Source organism: Triturus cristatus, chromosome 10 (assembly GCF_964204655.1).
Source record: "Triturus cristatus chromosome 10, aTriCri1.1, whole genome shotgun sequence".
Taxonomy (NCBI): Eukaryota; Metazoa; Chordata; class Amphibia; order Caudata; family Salamandridae; genus Triturus; species Triturus cristatus.
The window spans coordinates 284,734,814-284,758,339 of record NC_140593.1 but is presented as its reverse complement, the minus strand read 5'-3'; the positions used below and the strand labels follow the sequence as shown (position 1 = coordinate 284,758,339).

Sequence of the window (23,526 nt, the reverse complement as noted above, 5' to 3'; positions counted from 1 at the left end):
CAGCAACAGGCATTGTGTCATACTTTCCCTTCAAGATGGCCACTAAAAGGAACACTTACAGTACTTTATTGCTGCATCATCTCCCTCATCCTTTATCCTTTCCAACCATCACTATGATCACTCTGCTGTTCTCTCACATATCTCTTCTACTCCCCTATGGGACTCATCCCCATCCTCGTAATTAGCCTTGCACTGCATCTGATTTCTTCAAAACTCTAACTACTGAACCCATAGCTCTTTCCTGTAAAGTAATACTGTGAATTCCCTCTTTCTTCAATCATTCCCTTTCAACTAGCATCTACCCACAATGATTCAAAGCAGCTGTGGTACTACCTCCACTCCTGGTCCTTCATCCTCTATCATTCAGTGTCACTCCTCCTTTTCTTCTCTAAGATACTGGAACACCTTGTCCTCAGGAAACTCTTTACTTATCTGTCCTCTAACTACCTTCTCAATTCCTTCTGATCTGGATTCATTCTCCTTCATCCAACATGTTGGCAATTCCATTTCCACTGCAATGCACAATCACCAGTTTGTGATTGTAGTTCTGTGCAATCTGTTTGCAGTTTTTGACACTACTTATTACCACACATTACTCTCCTCCTTCCCCCCCAACACTCACATGGCCACACACACAGCCATTCAGTGGTTATCATCTTATATAGCTGAAGTGTCTTTCTCGCCTGAGTAGGATATCAAGAGATCTCCAACGACTTCCTGTGCTTTCTGTTCTAGGTCCTCTCCTATTCTCTCCCCATATAACCTCACTTGGGGACATTTGGTTTCTCCTTCTGTGAATACACTTAAGGCATGCTCTCCCCACTTTATCTCCAAACCTCCAATCACACATCTCTCACTGTTTCACTGCCTACCGAAACTGGACAACCCACTAATCCCTAAATGTTACCTCTTTCAGAATGAAGATTCCCATCTTCTTCCCTACCTCTATCCATTTCCCTTTTGATAGCCTGAACTTTTCCTCCTCTGCTAGAAATATAAATATACATTTAAATCGTTCTGTGTGTATGGACACATTCATTAATACAACTGTCCTTTTCCTCACTGGATAGGGAAATTAACTGCACTACAAGGACCTTAATTAATCTTGCCCAGACATACTCACCTACCATTTTGCTATGAAGCTGTATGACTCTCTACTACAACTGTTATTGCAGCATGACACCAAGCTATGGCATAACAAATATATATCCATGTTTCCCATTCCCAACTAGTAATGCACTATTTAATGATCTAATATTTATCAAACCAGACACCCACAACAGCTTGATTGTGGGCCTTCCCTAATATGTCTTCTCACTCAATAAGGAGCTTAACATCACCACAAGACCTTTATTTTACTTACCCATACCTACTCCCATTTACCATTTTATCATGAGGCTGGGTTAGGATATTTCCACACACTATTTTGCAGACATTATTACCTGCTATATTCACTCCAATAATTTGAGATGTGCAAACCTAAATATGCTGGTTCCCACAAGAACTAGCTTTTGTGGCATGCCGATCTCTCTAGGTTCCCAACACAGGAACACACTGTCTCCTGATATCGAAGTCTACCTCACTCTCTTTAGATTCAAATTCAACCTGAAAAAGTACATAATGATGCACAACATATCTAAGTTCCAAAAAGTGTATTGTGGACATGTAACAAGTCTATGTGATTATTTGCTTGACTGATCCCATCAACAATCAGCATCTATGTACAATGCTTCAGTCATCTTCTTTCATTTTTTTTCCATATCATCACTTCATATCGTGCTATGTACTGATGCTATGTTTTGTGCAGCATTTCTGCTAGAAATGTGTTGTAACAGAAATAAGAACAGGTGTAGGGTAGATTGTAGAATAAGGTTTATTAAGATTTAGTTGGAGGATTATTAAAATGGTATGTAAGCAGCAGATAGACCCATCAGGAGGAACCTCCTTGCTGCTCAGCAAACACACTACAACTGACAAACTCTCAACCACATCAGGGCCTCCAGCATTCCACTACATCAGATCCATACTGACTGAGCAGCAGGGAACTGAAAATTCAAGTCACAATAAACTGTCAAGATGCTCATGTCAATAATTTGAGACCAACATATGACAGGTTCATGATGGGGTGTGGGAGCAGTGCCCCCACAAATAGTTTTCTGCACTAGTGGGACGCAGTCACCCACACTGCCACCAGACCTCAGCATCCCCATAAGAGGTTTCAACTCCAGTTGCAGAGCTTTGTTAGGGGTATTGATGTGGGGGCCCCATCCATGGGCACTTCTGCTCAGCCAGGCAATCTCCTGGACCCAGGAGATCTCAGAAGATCCACCACGGCACACACTCCAAACAAACCTGATAAAGCACTTTGCATGCCATGGTTGGATGAGTGCTTTCTCCACTGGGTCATTTAGTTTTACCATTGAATTGGGTTGGAGACAAAATACATATTCGGGGAATCTGTCAGAGTCTCCCCCCCAAGGCTTACCTTCTGCTTGGTGGGTTGTTCCTGCAGGGACGAAATAAACTACCACCCCGTTCCCCGCCTTGCCCTAGTCGAGGTTCGGGCACCGTCTAGGATAAGGGGGTACCTGGGGTAGAAGCCAGAAAGGCGCAAGTCTAGAAGGCACTGGACCCCACGCTGTGAAGGAGAGAAGGGAACATGGTTAACTTCCTGCCCCGTTCCTTCTTCTTTCACCTTCGTGTCGTGCCCCGTCTATGCAACCCTGTTTTACCTGGTACGAGGTGTAGAGAGCCCGGCCTCCGCTTCCTGTTCTGGGTGGGAGTGGCCGCTGGATTGAGGGCAGCTCCACGGACCAATAAACAAGAAGAGCGAAATCAGCGCTCTTGCGCAACTAATAACGTACTCCAGCCTGTTGGATCAGAGTACGAACCAAAATCAAAGAAACAAAACCAGCGCTCCTGCGCAAATAATAAACGTGCTCAATCCTGTGGGGTCAGAGTAAGTACCAAAATGAAGTAAACAAAACCAGCGCTCCTGCGCAAATAATAAACGCGGGTATCTTCCCCGCACACCTTCCGTGGTGTAGTGGCAAGCAAAGTGTGTAGGGTTGTGACGGCAGAACCCGCCGTCTTTCTTGCCAAGAATCGCCTTTGGTTATGAACAGTACCTGTGCCGTAGGGGTTCCGCAGCAGCGTCCCTTCTCGGCGGATGTGTCTTCTCCGGAGTGGCGTCTCTCCGTCCGTGGCGATGACGAGAATTCAAAGCGGGTCTTCGCCGGAGTTCCCGGCTTTCATGCGTGAGCAACCGGAAGTGAGTATTTCGACCTTCCGTGTTGTCCCACAGGTGCTAGACCGCTAACCTCCTTCCTCGAGGAGCGGGCAGCTCGCAGAATCATGACAGAATCTGGCAGACCGAGTAACAAAGCTACATGTGACACAGTTGTCATCATACTAAACTCCTCTCAGATCTTTCTAATAGGTGTGTGGTTCAAAATTCTTTATTCACATTCATAGTGCAAGCGGAAGTGGTTAAGAATTCTACGGTGAAATACTTTGCATCCTAACTTAAGTGATCTGAGCAAGTTTCCAAAATGTGATTGCCAATTAATAATAGTCAGTAGCAGCATTTGTACTTGCTAAACAGCAGGTCAGATAATTTCATCTGGAGCTTTCCATTGTACTGTATGTCAAAGATGATCACCACCATCTCTCTTCAGTGTGTAAGTGCACAGAGTTACGTTTATAGACGTGAATCGTACTACCTGGTAATATTTCAATTTTCCAGTAGATTTTCAGCACAAACTCCAAATGGTTATGCCTTGAGGACTGGAAGATATTCTCTGTGTTTTAACACATTTTAAGTGCACCCCTGGAACAACTCCATTCCCATTGGTGTATTTAAGGAATAATTGATGCCAGATTCAGTTTTAATAGACCATCAAGTTTAAAGAAATATTTATTATGAAACGCTGTGCCCCTTCCCTCTTTGGCTACTGCTGCAGCTCCTCAGACTAGACTCGTAAGTAAAATTTATTGCAGTTCCAGATGCTTTACTGTGTAGTTAAACTTCATAACACGTCTCCAGAGGTAAATGAGAGACTTGCTGCGACAAATCAAGAGCTGAAACTCAGTGAAAGCTGATGGTCTTTTTGTGCTGTGCAGAGTAATAAACTGAGTACAGGAATTGCTCCTTAAGTTGCACACATGTCACTTTTAGCATGAAATCAAGGCACATTTGGATGGTAAATGTGTGTTGTTTTTTTAAAGAAAACTTGCAATATTGCATGAGCTTAGCTGAACAATCGTGATATGCTTAGTTTATAATTTGACTGGCCTTGTCTTGCCACCTTAGGTGCAGGTCATTAGTGCATTCAATGTAGTCGTACCTTGGAACAGTGTGTTTGGGGCACCTTTTTGTCCCATTTACACCTGACCCAGCAGAGGGGTGGGGCCCTATTTTCTTTGTTGCATTAAGGCCCGTTGAATCCTTTCTCAGCCACTGCCTAGATTTTCCACAGGTCCACAGTAGGGCTAGCAGTTTACAGAAGTGATTACTGATTACTTAATAAACGTATTTCTTCATCATAAGTTATCATTTGTTGTCTCCTTCTTTCACTCTTAAGGATTAGACAGAACAGTAGGATATGGCAAAGCACGTCCACCTACTTAATTTCACTGGACAGTGGCCCCTATGGGCTTGTTTTGTTCAGACTCTAAGTGTGTTTGAATCCAAGAAGTTCAGCTTGGTGTGAGGGAATACTTGACTCTCTTTGAATTCCCAAAAATAGATCTAATTAGTTATTGTCCTCCTCCGGCTTTGAAAATCTTTTTCCTCTGCACAACTCTCATAGAGTCCAGTTACATCCTTCTACCCTGCTTTTCTCTGAAGTGGTATGATTTTTTTTAGATGTGTCAATGGGTTCTTTTCAAACCCATTTCTGGATTTGATGCTTTTCTTTTTGCATTTTTCTCTTTTGCTCACTCATTCCATCTACACTCATCTCTCAGATTATTCTTTGGGAACCCGCTCTGATGGCAGTGATGGTGGGCAAATTAAATACTTTTTGTTAACAAAAGTGCAATTTACCACGTTAAATTCCATGTACACATTTACCACATAATTTGTATTAGTTTACCACACTATTGTTGGATTTAGCCCTTTCTGCAGGGTCATCACCAACCTTTTTGCCTTCACCCTCCTGTTTTCTGAACCCGTTTCGGTTGGCTTTTAGCACTCTGCGTGCTTTACCACTGCTAACCAGTGCTAAACTGCTTGTGCTCTCTCCTTAAATGGTAATATTGGCTTTCACCTGATTGGCCTATTAAATTTACTTGTAAGTCACTAGTAAAGCGGGACTACATGTGCCAAGGGCCTGTAAATTAAATGCTACTAGTGGGCCAGCATCGCTGATTTTATGGCATGACACAGAGCCGATATTATGCAATCTCCTTCTATTGCCAGCCCACAGCAGCCACAATAGAAAGAATTTAGAAGTTTCAGAACATTTTAATCATGTATTAAGTACAGTAATAAGCAGCCATCTTCCTTCTTTTGTTGCTGCTGCTCACAAGATAAGTAACCTTCATTTAGTGCCACCCACTTAAGCAAATCTTTAAACATATCTCAGGCCTGCTATTACATCTTGTGTGTTTAGTTTTAAACTGCCATTTTGACCTGGCAAAGTAAGCTTCTTGTAACCACACTATTCCCGGTAGGTCCCGGGGGAGGGAACTAGAGGTGCGGGGCACCAGGAGCAGGCCAGCCTCCAACATAAAATGTTCAACACAAAATGGGGCCGCTCCCAGAGTAGTGACCTAGGTGCAGAAGACTTAAATTGTGAGTGTAAGCATCTCACAGAATGTGACTAACTGGTCTCACACACCACCTGGTGTCATGCTTCATCATTAATCAGTCCTCGCCCTACAGAAACTCCGTTTGGTGGAGGGCGGGCATACATCTGAGTCACACTCCACAGGAGAGAGGGCTCACCGGGGAGGAGAGAAGCACACATAAGTGCACCTACGGGAGACACACCTTGATGCATGTTTGACTACAAAGGTCATCCCTTTTTGCTCTCCTCCCATGGGGGCATTTACGTTCATGTTCTAGGGCTTCAAAGGGAGCCCTCTCTCCTGTGGAGTGTGGCACATGTCACCCCACATAGTGGCATCTTATAACCACAAGGTTGGTAAGAATGGAGCCTTTCCTTTTTCTTAGGTCCTGATGAATGCCATGGACCCAACTGGGCTACACGGCACAAACATGTCGACTGCACCCAGAGCGGTGAGGGGACAATAAATTCCCCATTACACCATTCACTTGTTTTTAAAACCATATAGCTGCCTGCCACATTAAAATTAATTTGGTAACTATAATGTTTTTTAATTCTCACTCACTCTTCACGGGCCCCCACTTAGTTTAGAAGTGCATCCCTGTCGTCAGGTGTATGCCCGCCTTCCACCAAACCGAGTTTCTGGAGGGCGAGGACTGATCAATGATGAAGCATGACACCAGGTGGTGTGTGAGACCAGTCCGTCACATTTTGTGAGATGCCCACACTCACAATTTAAGTCGTTTGTACCTAGGTCACTCCTCTGGGAGCGGCCCCATTTTGTGTTGAACAAAGTAAGCTTCTTGCCAGACCCAAACCTCCCTTTTTAATACATATGAGTCATCCATAGGGTAGGCCTTACACAGCCCAGAGTTCCCCTCTGGACCCATGTCCCGCAAAGTTTCTAGCTAAAATAGCTCGTGCTATTAACCCCCTGGTTAATCCAATTCTAAACTGCTCATTGCTAACAGGGATTGTGCCGTCTGCCTGGAAACAGGCAATGGTCATTCCGCTCCTGAAGAAACCTTTGTTGGATCGGGATATCCATGCTAATTATCGACCTATCTCTCTGCTCCCTGCCCTGGCTAAAGTGGCAGAAAAGCATGTTCAGTCTGTCCTTTCACATTTTGTCGAGGCCTACGGCCTCTTGCACCACACCCAATCCGGCTTCCGTGTGAATATGAGCACAGAGACTGCTCTGTTAGAGGTGGTGGAGGCCATCAAGGAAGTTCAGGACTCTGGGGGAAAGGCACTGCTGGTGCTACTTGACCTTTCTGCGGCGTTTGACACCGTTCCTCATGACCGCCTATTGACCCGCCTTGTGGAGATTGGGGTTGGAGGAACGGTGTTCAAATGGTTCAAGTCCTTTCTGACCAACCGCCAACAGACAGTCTGGGCCCCTCCGTACTCTGCGACAGTGCTGCCTCTGGAAGTGGGAGTTCCTCAGGGATCTATGTTGAGTCCGATCCTTTTTAATATCTATATGTCCCCTCTGGCTGCGCTAATCGAATCTTTAGGAGCCCAGATTGTTTCTTACGCCGATGACACCCAGCTTCTTTTCACGTGCAGTAAAGATATGGATTTCAATGGAGACCGTATTAAGAGCTGTTTGGCCGCGGTCTTTACATGGTTCCAATGTAATCAGCTAAAATGCAACTCAGATAAATCGGAGGTTCTTTTCTTCGGTTGCCCTCCTGATCCATGCTGGAGGTCTTGGTGGCCTGCTGATATGTTTCCCCCTGCTGATGTGGCCTCGGTGGCTAAAAATCTTGGCGTTAAGATGGATAATTGTCTCACCCTGAAACCTCAGATTATGAGCCTAGCTGGTCAATGCTTTGGCATTTTAAAAATGCTAAGAAAATTTCTTCCTGTTCTTGCCATCGCCCACAGGAAGATCACGGTGCAGGCCATGATAGGCTCTAGGCTTGACTATGCCAATGTCCTGTACCTGGGTCTTCCCAAGTTTCTTCTCTCACGCCTACAGGTTGTGAAAAACTCGGCCGCTCAGGCTATCTTTGGCCTTAGCCACCGTTCCCATGCCACTGGACTACTGCAATCTTTGCACTGGCTCCCCATTCAGAAGCGCATTGAATTCAAGGCACTTACCATGGTGTTTAAAACTCTTCATGGCATCGGCCCCCTCTATATGAGAAAGAGGATTGGTTTTCATCGACCTACCAGAGCCTTGCGCTCTGCGTCACTGTCCCTCAGCGTGGTCCCGGCAATCAGGCGCGCCCCCGGATCGGAGGGCGTTCCTTTAGATACCTAGCGCCACTCGCCTGGAATGCCCTCCCTCTGGCGCTTAGAAAGTGCGACAACTTAACGACCTTTAGAAAGAAGCTCAAAACTCGGCTGTTCAGCCTGTAAGACTTCCTCCCCGCAGAAGCTTTATGGTCTTGGGTCTGTCAGCGCCGGGACACTCTGCTTGAGTAGCTGAGCGCTTAACAAAACTCTTGATAACATAACATAGCATAGCAGGGTGCAGTATATTTGAAAATGTTGGACATGTACTGTTTTACGTATCCTGGTAGCGAAAAACTCATAAATTCTTTCTTTACTACTGTAAGGCCTACCTCTCCCATAGAATAGCATTTGGTTACCTTATTACATTTAATACGTGATATTTTCCAATTGGGAGAAGCTCAGTATGTTGAGTTTGGAGTCTAAAGAATTGTAATTAAAAGCCCTTTTAATAGTAAAGTTAGATTTTTAGTCACAATTCAGAAAATTCCAATGTTCAAAAGTTGGCATTTTCTTGTCCTTACGATTTGGTGCCTGCAGCCTGATCCTGGTTCACATAGCTGTATACCTGGCAGTTGAACTTTGTGTATTGCTATCAGACAGTGTGATCATGGGAAGCTAGATGGTGGCAGGAAGGACCACTCTGAGTTAACGAGGGATAGGAACTGTCACCTACCACACTTGCACATCACAAAGGCTCTATCTGAGTACTCTCACAAAGGCTTTGACACCGGCCTTTTGTGAACCTAGACAAGCTGGGGCCAGGACAGGGAGCACCTCGGGGTGTTGAAACCTATAGAAACATATTCTACTTCAAAGATGAAACATATATAAATATTGGACCCTTAGATCCAACTCCTCGGTACACTTCTTGACCTGTGAAAGACTCAGCTTGGAAGAAGGACTGCTGTGTTGCTGAAAGGACTGCCAGTCTGTTGGACTGCTGCCCTGCTGTGATGACCTTCAGCCCTTTTGCCTGGGTGAGCAGGACTTGACCTGCAACTCCAAACCCTGGATCCCAAAGTGACTCCTCAGGCTAGTTGGCTGGTCTCTGAATCAGAAACCTTAGGGACAGAACAGGCTTCCATCAACCTTGAACCCAGCACCTGGATTCTGCCATCTGTGAGTGCTGCCCTCCCAGGTAGTACTACCCCAGTCCTTAGTAGTGGGCCTGAAGGTGCTTTGCCAGCCCATCTGTGGATTCAGCAAAACTGATGCATTTCCTTGGTGTCACGGTGCATATTCTGCTGAACTGGTGCATCATCTTTGTTGCTAGACGTATTGCTCTAGGAACCAACACATTGCCCATGCGGCATGGACTTCCCTGACATGACAACTTTGCATCTCCCATCGCAGCCCATTGGAACCGTCTCTTTGCAACGCATTTCCATACAAGGACATTGCCTCGCCCAACCCACCCCATTGGAACCGGCGCAACACATCTCCACACAATGACATTGCAAAGCACTTCGCAGCTCCCCAGAACTGCCGCAACATGACACATCTCCTTGACCTGCCCTCGGATTCGCCTCTGCTGTGCAATGCATCCGCAACGTGGGACTCCACATCTCTTCGCAACAAGGATTAAGGTACTATGTTCAGCGGGCCTAAGTAGTTCCTGGTAGCTGGCCCGTGCTTCATTGTGGTCAGCCTGACCTTTCGACTTTGTCCCGGGTTGACGCAACCAATTAACCAGAGGTGACACTTTGTGTTTTTGGGCGCAATTTTTACTGAAGTCTTTAAACTTGAATATCGCTGATTCTACTGATTGGATTTCTATTGTTTGTGTATTGATTTATTTATTAAAATGTACTAAATGCACTAAATTGTTCCTAAATTGGTGTGGGATTTTTATTATCTTGTGTTTTCACTTTAATGCTGGTTGAAGTGCCTCATAAATACTTTACCCATTTCCTCCTCTAAGTTAAGCCTGACTGCTCTGTGCCAAGCTACCAGAGGATTGAGCATAGGATAATTTGTGGTTTGCTTGTGACTTCAGCCTAACAATGATAGTGGTTGCTGCTTGAGTAGTGTTTCACCTTCCTCAACCAGTAACCCAATTGCTTTACATTATTATAAATAAATACTTTATCCATTTTTTGATGTCAACTTTATACGTTTAATGCTAAAAGGCCAGCTCACACATTTATACATTTGTATTGGATGAGATGTTTTTCTTTTTCTTACCAATGCAGATACTGTATTTTCCAGAAGCATTTTCTGTTAGTTATTTAATAGGTATTTCTTATGTATTAGACAACTGATAGTGAGATTCTCACTGAGAGGAAGATGCCAATGTGACTAGTGGGAAGAGTTTCGGAAACATAAGATTCTGTCCAGTGTAACAACTCAAGGACATAGTCATGTTAGTACCATTGTCATAGCCTGATTAATCTGGGCATTTACCTGCTCCCAAAGCGTGGTCGAAAATGATTGGTTCACAGGAGTGTGAATAAACTGAAATGTTGCAACTGATGTTTTGTTGTAGAATTATATGAGTGGGTGTTCCTCAGACTAGCAGAGAACTCCCCTGCATACTGTCTCTCAAGCACATTGCTTAAACATATAAAAGCATATTAATAAACACCACAATTAAAATAATACATTTATAAATATATATATATATATATATATAAATATATATTAACAATGATAAAATATATATAATAAACAAATACCCAAGCAACACTATTATTTAAATAAATATTTATCACCATTAAAAATAACCAAACATTTATTAAATATATTTAATTACAATAAAACCTTTCAAAATAAATATATTGTTACATAAATATAATAGTAAACAAAATATGCCAGTAAATAAATATATATGTTTACCAAATTAACATATAACTGCCAAAATAATTAAACAGACGCTGTAACAACCAATAAAATAAAAGCATAAAAAACAAAAAACAATCAAAAGTTTCAACTAATCAAAACAACACTATAAAATAAACCAATTCATTTCCCAAAACTTTCCTCACAACCTGAAAAGATTGGAGAAGGACTAAACTCTGCCAGATTAAAGCCCCCGACAAAGGATCTTCAAAAGAGCCACAGCAAACAATGTCAATTGAAAGTAAGTACAATACCTAAAAAATGTACATATTCTCCCAACTAAAATTTAAATAATTAAAACAAGTAAAACGAATAAATACATTTCCATTTTCTTTTCATATTTTGCAGACTAAACAAAATGATTTACAAACTCTACTAAAAATCAACACCTCAAAGTAATAAACTAATCAGCTTTCTACCAATAAAATATTAAATGAAAATTGATGAAACATATATATAACAAAGTAAGTATAACCATTAATAATTTTTAAACCTTAGCTAAATCCACTGATCAGCAAAACTAACAAAATAAAACTAATAAACATTGACACCTTTTTTTCCTATTACATGCTGCAACAATTCCAAGCAGAGAGCTACGTTAAAGAAAACAGCTACATGTACCAGTAATACTAAGTATTGTTTTAATTATACAAATATACTTAATAATAACACCAACTAAACACTAAATAACCTTAAAAGAATTTAATATATAACATTTCCATCATAATAATAAATATAATTTTTTTACCCAACAGAAAACAAAAACAGTAAGCAGAAAAAAACGAAAATGAACTTAAAAGAAAAATTAAAAACAACAAAAATAACATATTTGTAAGTATTAATAAAAAAAGTAATATCACAGTGTACATTTTTACATTGCATTTATTAATTTTGTTTACATATATTCATAGTATAACTAAGAAAATGACATATGGAGCTAAATTCATTTCCTCGGAAAAAGGGAAACTCTTGCTCTGTTACATGGGCTACACTTTTACCAAGAAAGATCAACTAATGAGATGCATTGGGATGCACCAAACACTACTCTAATTCCTGCTATGGGAGAAAAACAACAGTTATAAATGTTAAAGAACATAACCACCTTCCCAAGGTTGCTGAAATTGAGGTCCGAGACGTTTTAGAAAACATCAAAGAGGCAAGCACTTGCTCCCAACAATCAAGTACACAAATATTAAAAGATGCCCTAATCCATGCCCCAGTGCACGTAACTGGCCAGTTATCTGCCATCCCATCACTAAAACACCTAATAGCCAGAACCAAAAAATCTACCACCCAAATGCCACCAGCCCCAAAAACATTTTTTAGAAGTAGAAATACACAATTACACACAAAGAGGAATAATTCCTTCTTCATGACAATAAAAGTAATGAAAAATAATTATCTTCTTTGCCACCCCTACTAATATCTAAAAACTAAAACAATGTGAAACCTGGATGATGGATGGGACATTAAATGTCCCAAGCCATTCAACCAATTATACAATATCCATGGACAATACCAAGAAACAAACATCCCTTTCATATATACACAGAAAATTACTGACCCCATAAAGTAATCATTGACTTTGAACAAGCATTGATACAAGCAGTTTTAAAAATGTACCCACATACAGCAATACAAGCATGCTATTACCACTTCAATCACAGTAAATGGAGGCATCTACAAAAATCTACCCTAAACGTAGAATATACAATAAAGAGTAACTTTGCTCATCAAAAAAAAAATTAACAGCCCTAACATACGTCCCCACAACTGAAGTGCCAAACTACTAAAATCTACTTATAGAAAGTTAATTCTACCAATCAAATGAAACAAAACTAACTTCCTTACTCGACTATTTTAAAGACACATGGGTAGGAAGATTAGACAGATCAGGAAATAGGAAATAGAAGGTTACTCAAATTCCACATTCCATGGTGGAATGTTTACGACAGTACTCTAGTCCAAAAAGCTAAAACCAACAGTGCAGTGGAAGGATTGCATAATGCCTTCTAGGCCACATTAGGAAGAACATAACCAAGGCCCATATTACAATGTCGGTCTGAAGTGCTCCGAACGGCATTTGGATTTTCCCAATCCGAGTCGGAACCCATGCGTCTGACCGTCTCAAACATTTCCAAATGACTGATTATAATGGTAGGTAACTGTGCCATCTGTCCTAATCGGTTCCGACTGGCATTCGGAGACTCCAATTCAGTCGGAGGTGAATCGTACGGCTCCATGGACCGCGTTTCCAACCAACGTTTTATGATGTCTGATTTGGACAACCTTTACAAATCAGTCTGTCCGACACGGAAAGGCTGTCAGAAACTGACTTTGGAGTCCCGTAGCATGGCCCCCCTTAACCCGGAGGCCTCCGGTTGGGGCCTGTGGGGGTACCCATGGGACCACTCTTTGCAACCATGCACAGTATGCCCGCCACAGGGTGCAAGGTTTTCTGCAACCCCCCCTTTCTTCAATGGAAGCCTGTGTTGTTGTTCAGAACACAGGCTTCCAGTGAAGTCAATGGGAGTCCGACCGAACGGTGTTCAGAACCATCGTAATTGGTCGGTTTGACTCCCCGAACCCGAGTCGGTCGGAAACGATTCTGACAAGGAGTCGGTCAGAATGCTTTCCGACTGACATCATGAGTCCTCAAGTCTGTACAAGCTACTAGAATCTATAGAAAAAGAACAAAGCTACCAAGAACTAAGACTAGACCAATCTGTAACTAAAATAGGTCCTAAACTAAGTAAACAAAGCAAACAATACAATACAAAACTAGATTATATCCGAATACCCAAGGACTAGAATGCCTAGATACAATTGCAAAATCTATACTAGCTATCCCAACGCCACCTACTACAATAATCAAAATACACCAACCAAAAGCTATTGAATCATTTTATATTTAACAAATATGTCATGTTTTTTAAAATATTCGAACAATAATGTATGAAGTTATAAAATTATTAAAATTAAAAAATACATCAAAGCAAATTTTAAAAAATTAACATTTCCCCAATAATAAAATAATCAAAAATAACTTTGTTTTGTTGCAGTAGATCATATATAAAAAATAAATCACCCTAAAAAATGAATAAAATGCAACTGTGGAAAAAGAGATCCAACGACTCAATCCTCTTTACAATCAAACCCTCAAAAACCCCAAAAGAAAAGCTACAAAAAAATTGAAAAAGAAAAGGAAATGTATGTGAAATTAATAGTTCCAATGAAACTATATACCATTTCTTTAAAAAGAAAAAAAACAACAACTCATCTTCACCTCCACCGTAACTCGGGAATGGAAACCTGCAAAACAAAAGACAGAACAGCACCCTCCCACAAAAACACATACAACCCCACATACATTAAATACAATGATCAATAAAACATAACACATAACCAAAACATTTCAATAACAAACTTATACACTATCCTGCAGTTCCAAAGCACGAAACAAACACTGAACAATTCAATACCAAAATGACATCCTATTACAAAAGAAAACTATAATTAACACACTACTTACTCTACCTACTCATCTACTAACTCTCCCTACCCTAAAATTAGCTTAAAAATAATTTGAAAGAAACTTACCGTAACCGAAGAAATGCAGTTCCCAACTGTGAGCTTCCCTCTGCAAAAGTAACCAAACAATGAAATAAATAGAATACAAAATAAAGAAGGTAAACAAAATGGCTGCTTAATAAACTGGAAAAAAAAACTATTTCCCCATAGAATACAATTGGGAAAATTAGAAAATAGTTAAAAAAAATATTTAAAATGTTTTACTATGCAAAAATAACATTGTAAGACATAGATTAAATATTATAATACCATTAAAACTATATTATATGTTAATTTGTAAATTACAATTAATAGAATGTTAAAATGCCAAAATGATGTTATAAAAATATACATGATATAGAAATATATGCCAATGAAAAATTGCACCAAAATGTTGATTGTGAATTTTTGTAATTCTTCCACATACTTTAAAAATGCTTACAAATTAAATACTATTATTAAAAGAATATTATTTAATAGAATCCAAACATTAACACTAATTACTGTTTAAAAAAGTTACATTATAAAATTCATATTAAATAATGTTATAATTTCAATAAAATTATTTAACAAGTATTTTTTAAAAATTGTAAAAGCATATGTATTTCAAATGTATCTGTTTTCTTTCAAAATGCATGTAAATAAAAAAATGTACAAATATATGTACTTGTGAAAATTACAAAAGAAATATGATTACATATCTTGTAAAATATGAACAGTTTACAAAAAAAGAACAAATATAATGGAAATGTATAACTGTTAAAAAATCAAAAGAAAACATTGAAACTTTTGCATAAAAATAAACAAGTAAAAATGTGAATTATTTTATTTACTACTATTATTTGAAATTAAACTTGGAAACACCATTTTTTTCCTAGAAATTGTACAATGAAATGTAAGTATAACTACCAGTCATATAAATGTACACATTGGGGCCTACTACGATGCAGGTGGTAAGGCCACTGACCTCAGGTTGGTGCCCTTACGACATATATCATCCGTTTCAATTCCGACCGGCTGATTTTGATTCAACCGGTCGGAATTGAAACTGGACAGTCATTCCGGGTGGCTTTCAATGGGCTCATGGAGCCCGTTGGCCAGTCGGAACTGGCCCATAATCCAAATAGACTGCAGTTTACGCCCTCAGGATTATGATGCATGGTTTCCACGCCAGCCTTTGACATGAAAACCCAGTCAGAAAACCTTTTTGGGGGCCCTTTCTTCTGCTGCCTCCGGATGGAGGCTGAATGGGATCCTATTGTGCACCCAGTTAAACCCTGCACCCCCTGGCAGGCACATTGAGGTGCAGGGATTAAAACCACCTCACATTTCCCTACAGAGCATGTGCTGCTGCTAGAGGTCAATCGGTTCCATTGTCAAGATGGTCCACCGAACATCGTGATAGTCCCATTATGTTGTATTCTTCAAAAAAAAGATTCTTGGTTAATAAAAAATATGAAAAATAAAGAAATGTCTCTCTATTTTGTATGAGAAAATATTTCAAATTACACCTTTATAAATAACTGAAATATAATACTGAAAAAATATACAAATAATTAAATAATTAAAGATAACCATACACAAATTAAAAAATATATATATTATAACTTACAAACAGTACTACACACATTAAACTATTAACACAAACAGAATAGTAAACCCTAAAAATCTTACTGTTCCAACTCCAACCTAACTAAATTCAAAGAAAATACTGGACACTACACCACAAAATGTATTATTGCTACTCCAAACTAACTAAATTCAGGTAAAGTGCTGGACCCTAAACCAGAAAAAAATACTATTCCAACTCCAAACTAACTAAATTCAGGGAAACTGCAGGACACTAAACCAAAAATAATTACTATTCCAACTCCAAACTAACTAAATTCAGGGAACGTACTGGACACTAAACCAGAAAAAATTACTACTCCTACTCAACTAAAATCAGGATAAATACTAAACAATTCGAAAATATTCATATCCAACATAAAAATCAAAAACTAAAAATAACAAAAAAAGAAAGCTATAAACAATAAATAATTAATCCTAAAACATATAAACTATTTCATAATATATTCTAAATAACATTTTAAAAAATCCTATAAAATATGATAAAAAATATACTATTTTTCTAAAACCTGATTAAAGCATTTTAAAACATTTAAATATATTATTTAAAAAATATGGCTGCCTCGAGGAAGAGACCGTCCGCAGTGAAGCAGAATGAAGCAAAGAAAAGTAGAACACTGTGGTGAAGACCAGCAAGAACGGAAGGTGTCTAATCCTATAAGACGCTGGCTGCAACCCCAAGTTCTTGTCAGCATTCACACCAGATGGTTGAATTGGCGATATATTGCAGGGGACAGATTGAAGGTTCAGATGAGTCGACGAGTCTAAGTCCACATACCCACGGTCGTGTCAAGCTCATTCGTGGGTTTTGATTGTGTTGTGTTACCCATGTCCTGATGAAGCCCGAGCCAGTGAGCCGAAATACATCGACCAGAAGAAGAGGATGAGCACATTGAATTAACATATGTATATAGGAACCTGACAACACACACAATACATGGACTGAATAGAGGAGGAGTTTCCCTCTGTTTCTGTGTGCGGATTGCTTACATATATGTATTTTATTGCAACCAGGCCAAAATGGATGGGTATGAAAAGGTTTAGGAGTTTTTTGTTGGATCTTTGAGTGTTGTATGACAGTGTTTTTGGTGTGTCAAAAATATATATATATTTAATTTAAAAAATTGATTAAAAAGACGTAAAAGAATTGAGGAAGACTCTGAGAGTGGGTAAATTGTTTATGAATTACACTTGGGGACTAGGCTCCCATGCAGGGGAATAATATATTTTTTTGCCTTGTCGAAAAAACTACTGTGTATCAATCCTCAGACATCATTCTCTTTTTGCATCTCAGCTGTGCAATGCAGCAATTCTGTCCCAGAGTTGGGGCATATTTTATATTTCAGATATTTATTATACTTCCTCATGTGTCCAGGTTTGTAAAAATGACCCATGTTGCAAACACAAAATCAAAAGGAATAAGACCAGTAACTGTAACGCAGTGGCACAAACAAATCTCTTTAGAAATCTGAAATCAATGAATCAAACTCATTTGTTGGGCTAAAGTAAAGGAGAATTGTATGTAGAATTTGTAAAATGAATAAATAAAGAAATATATTAGTGAAGGTACCCAAAGAATTCTAAATTATCTGAAGCCTAATATGCAGTATGAGATGACCTCGGAAGTATAGTCCGTTTGCATAGCTGAGTCAGGCTGTGGTTTGCAATTTGAGGAAAGCCTAAGTGCATATTTTAAGGAGAGATCACACGTGCACAACATTCCTTTGGTAACTGACATTCCTTTTGCTTCAAGGGAGATTATGGAGTACATAATAATTTAATTTGTCATTTATGTTGATGTTATTGAGGGTGCATCTAATTCTTATGGAGAAATGGTAATATTTGGGCCACATGTGAGATACATGGTAGTATCTCAAAGTTTGATGTGTGTAGGTTGTGATAGATTGTTAGCATCTGGTGGCCAACTGCATTGAGCCATTGGTAAAGTGCAGTGGAGATTCAGTGGGTTTTAAAGCTGTAGAACAATTTCCTTGCTATCAAAATAATTATTATTGTTGAGGTAGAAGAAGCAGAGGAGGCTCGAAGAGTTTCCAGGTACATGTAAAAGTCAGTCGGAGATAGCGGAGCTGTGATGTGGAATGGTGAAGACGAAATGGAGAGAAGTGTATGATTATAGACCATCATCAAACACAGAAGCAATCCATTGCAGAACAGAAGTCTGTACGTTCATGATCTCTAGTCATTTTAGCAATTTAGGGTGATGAACAATATAAAAGTCAGAGGGAAAGACTACTAGCACAAGTGCAGCGAGTTCATTTAAGTGAACAATAGTTTTGATATTCTAGCCTAACATTTTGCTATCACATTACATCTCATTATGTAATATCACACCATGCCTCACCTAATTCAAGCACATCACTTCTGACAAAACACACCACTCTTTCAACTCTAACCAACTCCTCTAATGATGTGCCTGCTACAACATAACATAACATACCATGCCATACTTCGACCAGTCCATCACAGTACAATACACCACATATCAGGGGTGTGATGAATCACCTGGTTTAGGAGCTACAGTGCGGGCAGGTTCCTTATGGTCTCTTTTGTGTGCAAAGTCTCCGAAAAAAGCTCATAATTAATGCTATATGGCAATGCCAGCATCAGTGAAGTGGATGAGAAAGATAAATTTAAGAAAATGTGGAAAAAGAATCGAAATGATAAAAATAGGAGGGCGAGCGGAAGCAAGGAAGAAAGAAAGATGGGCTGATGGAAAATGAAAGATGGACGAAAGGTAAGAATATTGCTAGGGATGAAAGGATGGACAGAAGTTGGAAGGGGCTATGAATAGGTTGGTGGATGCCTGAATGGATGAATGAATGGTTAAGTAAATAGAAAGGTAAGAGTGTGAATGATGAGAAAATGATTAATTGATGGTTAAATAGATGTATTAATGGAAGCTAAAGTATGGATGTTTGTATTGATGCACGCAGAGATGATGGGATGTATAAACAGATGGTTAGATGGATTGGCCCTTGGATTGATGAATATTTGAGTGATGGATGAAAGAATTCATAGATGTCAGAAAGGAAAGGTAAAATGGTGGATAGCACTAGGTTGATGTAAAGATGAATGGATAAATCCTTGTACAGAAGATTCAGGAGAGCTCTACTAAGAGGGGTCAGGCTCACATGCTTAGTGCAATCAGAGCTTTGGTTTAAAGTTGGGCTATTTTAATCTTATGGCTTCTCTTTTGCCGTATACAGTGTCACTGCATCATATCACACCATGCAACATCATGTCACATGTAACCCTCAACTGCACCCAAAACTATACCATACCACACCACATGACCGCATACATCATACTTTACCTTCACATGCCACTCTCAAAATCACAAACAGTATACCACGCAACAAAACATTACTCCACACCAGTTCATCCAACGTTACACCAACTATGCCATGCAACAGCATATTATAAACTACCACACTTCTCACCACATTGCTAAACCCATCCTCTACAGTATGACACACTACACTGCATATAATCACATCTTACAACAACATGTTGTAACCCATAATAGCCTTAGTCCATTACATACAACATTAAACAATCCGGACCATATCATTAAACATTGCCATAAAACACACACCACTGCTCCATACACCAAACAATCCCAGACAACAAATTCCACCAAAAGAAATCTTAGCACAGCAGACCCATCTTAGTCCACCATATCCTGCCACATCATATCATACAACACCACCCAACTCAAGATACCATGGAACATCTCACTGTATCCGCAATAATTTGCACCATGTCACTCTTTCTGACACCACATCGCATCATCCCAAGAGAATTTCTCAAATTCCTCCATTCAAACATTTCAGAGCACATTTAGTAAACATATATGTATAGTTGTCTAGAAGAAAAAATTTAAATAGTATCTGTACTTAGTATTATGCATAATGGCTGGTTTGGGTATTGTTTTAAAATCAGAAGAAATGTGTATCACATGGTACAAGTTTATAAATATAATTTCATAACATTTGATTTAAAAGTATTGAGTACTATTTGTAACTTCAATAAAAGTAAAAAAAAGCAAATCACATCGAGAATCCAACCTAGGGGTCGATGACGGTCTGAAAGGCTCTGAATCGGATTCTGGTCTGCCCAATCTGACACGGAACTCGTCTTTCCGACCGACTCAGAAAGCTTTCCGAATAACCAATCACGATGTTCGGAAAGCGTTCGGACTTTCCGACTTGGTTCCCGATGGCATGTGGAGGAACAGAGTCATTCTGAGCTGACTTGTACAGATCTGCGGACTGCGTATCTGACCAAGCGATTACGATGTCGGATTCGGACAGCCTATCTGAATCGGTTAGTCCGACATGGATCGGCTGTCAGAATCTGAATTTGTGGGCCCATAGCAGGCCCCCCTTCACCCGTACCCTTCCGAATTGGGCACATGGTGGTACCCAAGGAACCCCCCTTTCAGACCACAAGGAACCCCCTTTCAGACCACAAGGAACCCCCCTTTCAGACCATGCACAGTGTGGCAGGCACCAAGAGGTGCCTACAACAGGGTGCACGATTTTCCCACCCTCCACTTTTATCAATGGCAGCCTGTGTATTCGGTCAGAACACAGGCTCCCATTGAAGTCAATGGGAGCCCGACCAAATGGTATACAGAGCCATCGTAATAAGTCGGTCGGACTCCCAGAATCTGATTTGGTCAGAAATCATTCTGAGACCGATTCGGTCGGAATGCTTTGGCCGACATTGTGTAATTGAGCCCCAAGTCTTTTCAAATAGATCCTGTCTAACAATTTCCCTCTCTCTCTCTTTCTATATATATTCTGTCTATCTGGATTTCATTCTCATGACTCATTGATGTCAGCCTGGTTTTGGGGACCATGCTCCCTTTGGAGCACTGCTGCTGAGACTTGCTGCATCACAAATGGGAATAAAATAGATATACACCTACCTTCCCATCCCAACTACAACAGCACTTAAAACACCTGGCAAATGCTGTACTATGTATAAAAAAAACTGTTCAACGTATAACATGTGACATTGTACAACGTAGGTTTAACCAATCTATTGTGCAGTCTGATTACAATATGCTATTTCATTCAGGGCGTTTCTCAGTGCTGCTGTTCTCATCATCATGGAATCACCATTTCAAGATATGTATTTCATTCATGTAGTAAATTTTATTCATTTGGCTTTTTTCTGTTTTTATCTGTCTTTCTGTTTTTCTTTTTTTACAATGGAAGCATTTTATTCGAATTAGTTGCAAGGTTGTAACTAAAAAATACAAAAAAAAGAAAATATGAATCCCTCTGCTGAGATATTCGCACTGCTGCTAACTTTAATTCCAACGCCTTCTCCTATATCTATGCATTTCTTTTAAGATGAATGCAATACGCTAATCCTTTTTTGTAATTGACCTAGTATTTACTTGCCAACGTGTTAAATTATGATGCTGTGGGTAGATTGTATCTAGACAGGATACCATGATTTGAGCCCTTAGATTTCCTTTAATGAATCATTGTCATCAGCAGGGTTGTAGCTGCAGGGTAGATGTTTGGGGTGTGACCCCCCCCCCATAAATGCATTTACAGTTAATGGTTGGGTCTAGGGACACAGCGTTGGGTTTGCAGTGCTGGTGTTGCATTTCCTTAGGCTCGTAATCCTAGCACCGATAAAGTAAAGAACTTCTTTAGACCAGCCCCCCTGTCTTCCTCCCACACACCATTTGGCAAGGATAAACATAGATAATTATTAGGGTGCATTGAGATTGAATGGCTCTTACATGGTCTAATGCAGAGAACCACCCGTTTGACAGGTAAAACTGCTTCTCATCACATTTTCCCTAAGAGAAAACAATTGCCGTTGTCTATTTTTGATCATGTACTTGGGGGTCTTACAGACTATGTCAGAACATCTTTGCCATGGTGGGAGGTTAAAGGCCAGTGGTCCTCTGTTCCGAAGCACTTTTGGTTTTATGGAGTGAGAGATGTGGATTGCTTGAACAGGCCAAAAGTTAGACAACATTCCTCCTTGTACCTCTATGCTTTCTTGAGGAACTTAGCAAATGTTCTAAGAATTAGACACCTCCATATATATGCGCAAACTTCCCAGCAGCCTGCTTTTTTATCAAGGTAATCGTCACTTTAATGCTTCTAATACACTTATTCACACTAGCCTTTTTTCTAAATAAAAATGCATTCTGCAAATGTTGTAAGGCACCTTTCTCTTTTGTTGGGGAGCTGAGAGGTGGAATCAGTGGCCCGTGGATTGCTGAGAGTGAGCTATTTCCCATCTCCGCAGTCTCCACCACGAACATACTGTGTGTTTTTAACAGCTCTCGAGGCGTGAGATGCTAATGCTGAAATGAAATTGCCCTTTATATTGGACTCCACTGTAATTTGCAGTTAAGTTTATTCAACATATCAAATACCTCATAGAAAATAAGAACAGCGTTGAGTTTTCTGCACAGGCAGGCATGCACCAACACAGAAAAACAGTCATGCAACCCTCTGAACTATGCCAATGGGTATCAGAAACTTTAAACTGCACATGACACTTTCTGCAGCTTGGGCCCAATTTGCTAATCCTCTGCCAGCTGTTCTCAAAACTCCCCGCCCCCCCTAGAACACAAACATTTGCGTAGACTCTAAGGGCCTTGAGAATGTTAGTAACTTTCCAGAATATCGCCATCCCTGCCTTTGGGTCCCTAACAGCCAAAGCTTTTATTCCTCATGCTTATCACTTAGTCCTGCAAACCCCACTGGAAGCACCATCATTTTTTAGTTGAGGGTATTGCCGAGAAGGTTGTGAATTTACAGGCTCTCCCCGCCTGAATCTCACTGACTGAGCTACGCTGCTGGTCACCAGGTGCATTAGACCAGTGATTTGTTAAACTGTAGTCCAGGACTAGCAGCATCATGTCCTCCTGTCATGGGGTGATCTCGTGACCAAAGTGTTGCCGGGCATTGGAGATTTGATGTGATTTTTTACATTTTGTGTCTGTATATTAACACCCTGATGTGACAAGCACAATACGTGATTTGTTTTTCTGACTGCTTTTCCTTCTGTTTTCTTCTCCCTAGTTATTTTTGTTCCAGTTGCTCAGAGGATTAGCATACATTCACCAGGGCTATATTTTGCACAGAGACCTGAAACCGCAAAATCTTCTCATCAGTGACACAGGGGAGTTGAAGCTTGCAGACTTTGGTGAGAAGTCATTTAATTTGAACTTTTGTTTTATGCTTCTCTTTTTTTCCTCACGGCGAAGTTGTGATGTTTTAAACCCATACAGTACGTTTCATATCATATTTCTCAGAGGTGTATCGTGTTCGGTATTCACAACATTCTAAATATTTATGTCTTGGGACAGCTTGGTTGTGAAGCTCTGCTACACAGCATTTATATAACTGTAAAACTGGTTTTCCTGCTAACCAATGGGTATTATTTCAGA

The 23,526-nt window shown here is 40.0% G+C and overlaps 1 protein-coding gene across 5 annotated transcripts in view; it reads left to right on the top strand.

The window, feature by feature from the left end:
• The window catches only part of CDK14 (cyclin dependent kinase 14), a 2,110,677-nt gene that overhangs the window by 1,124,299 nt on the left and 962,852 nt on the right, over nt 1–23,526 (top strand). For all 5 annotated transcript variants that reach the window (XM_085631156.1, XM_085631160.1, XM_085631158.1 and 2 more), the window contains one exon: nt 23,159–23,282. In XM_085631156.1, coding sequence (XP_085487282.1) covers nt 23,159–23,282 — 124 coding nt within the window. The remainder of the gene's footprint in view (nt 1–23,158; nt 23,283–23,526) is intronic.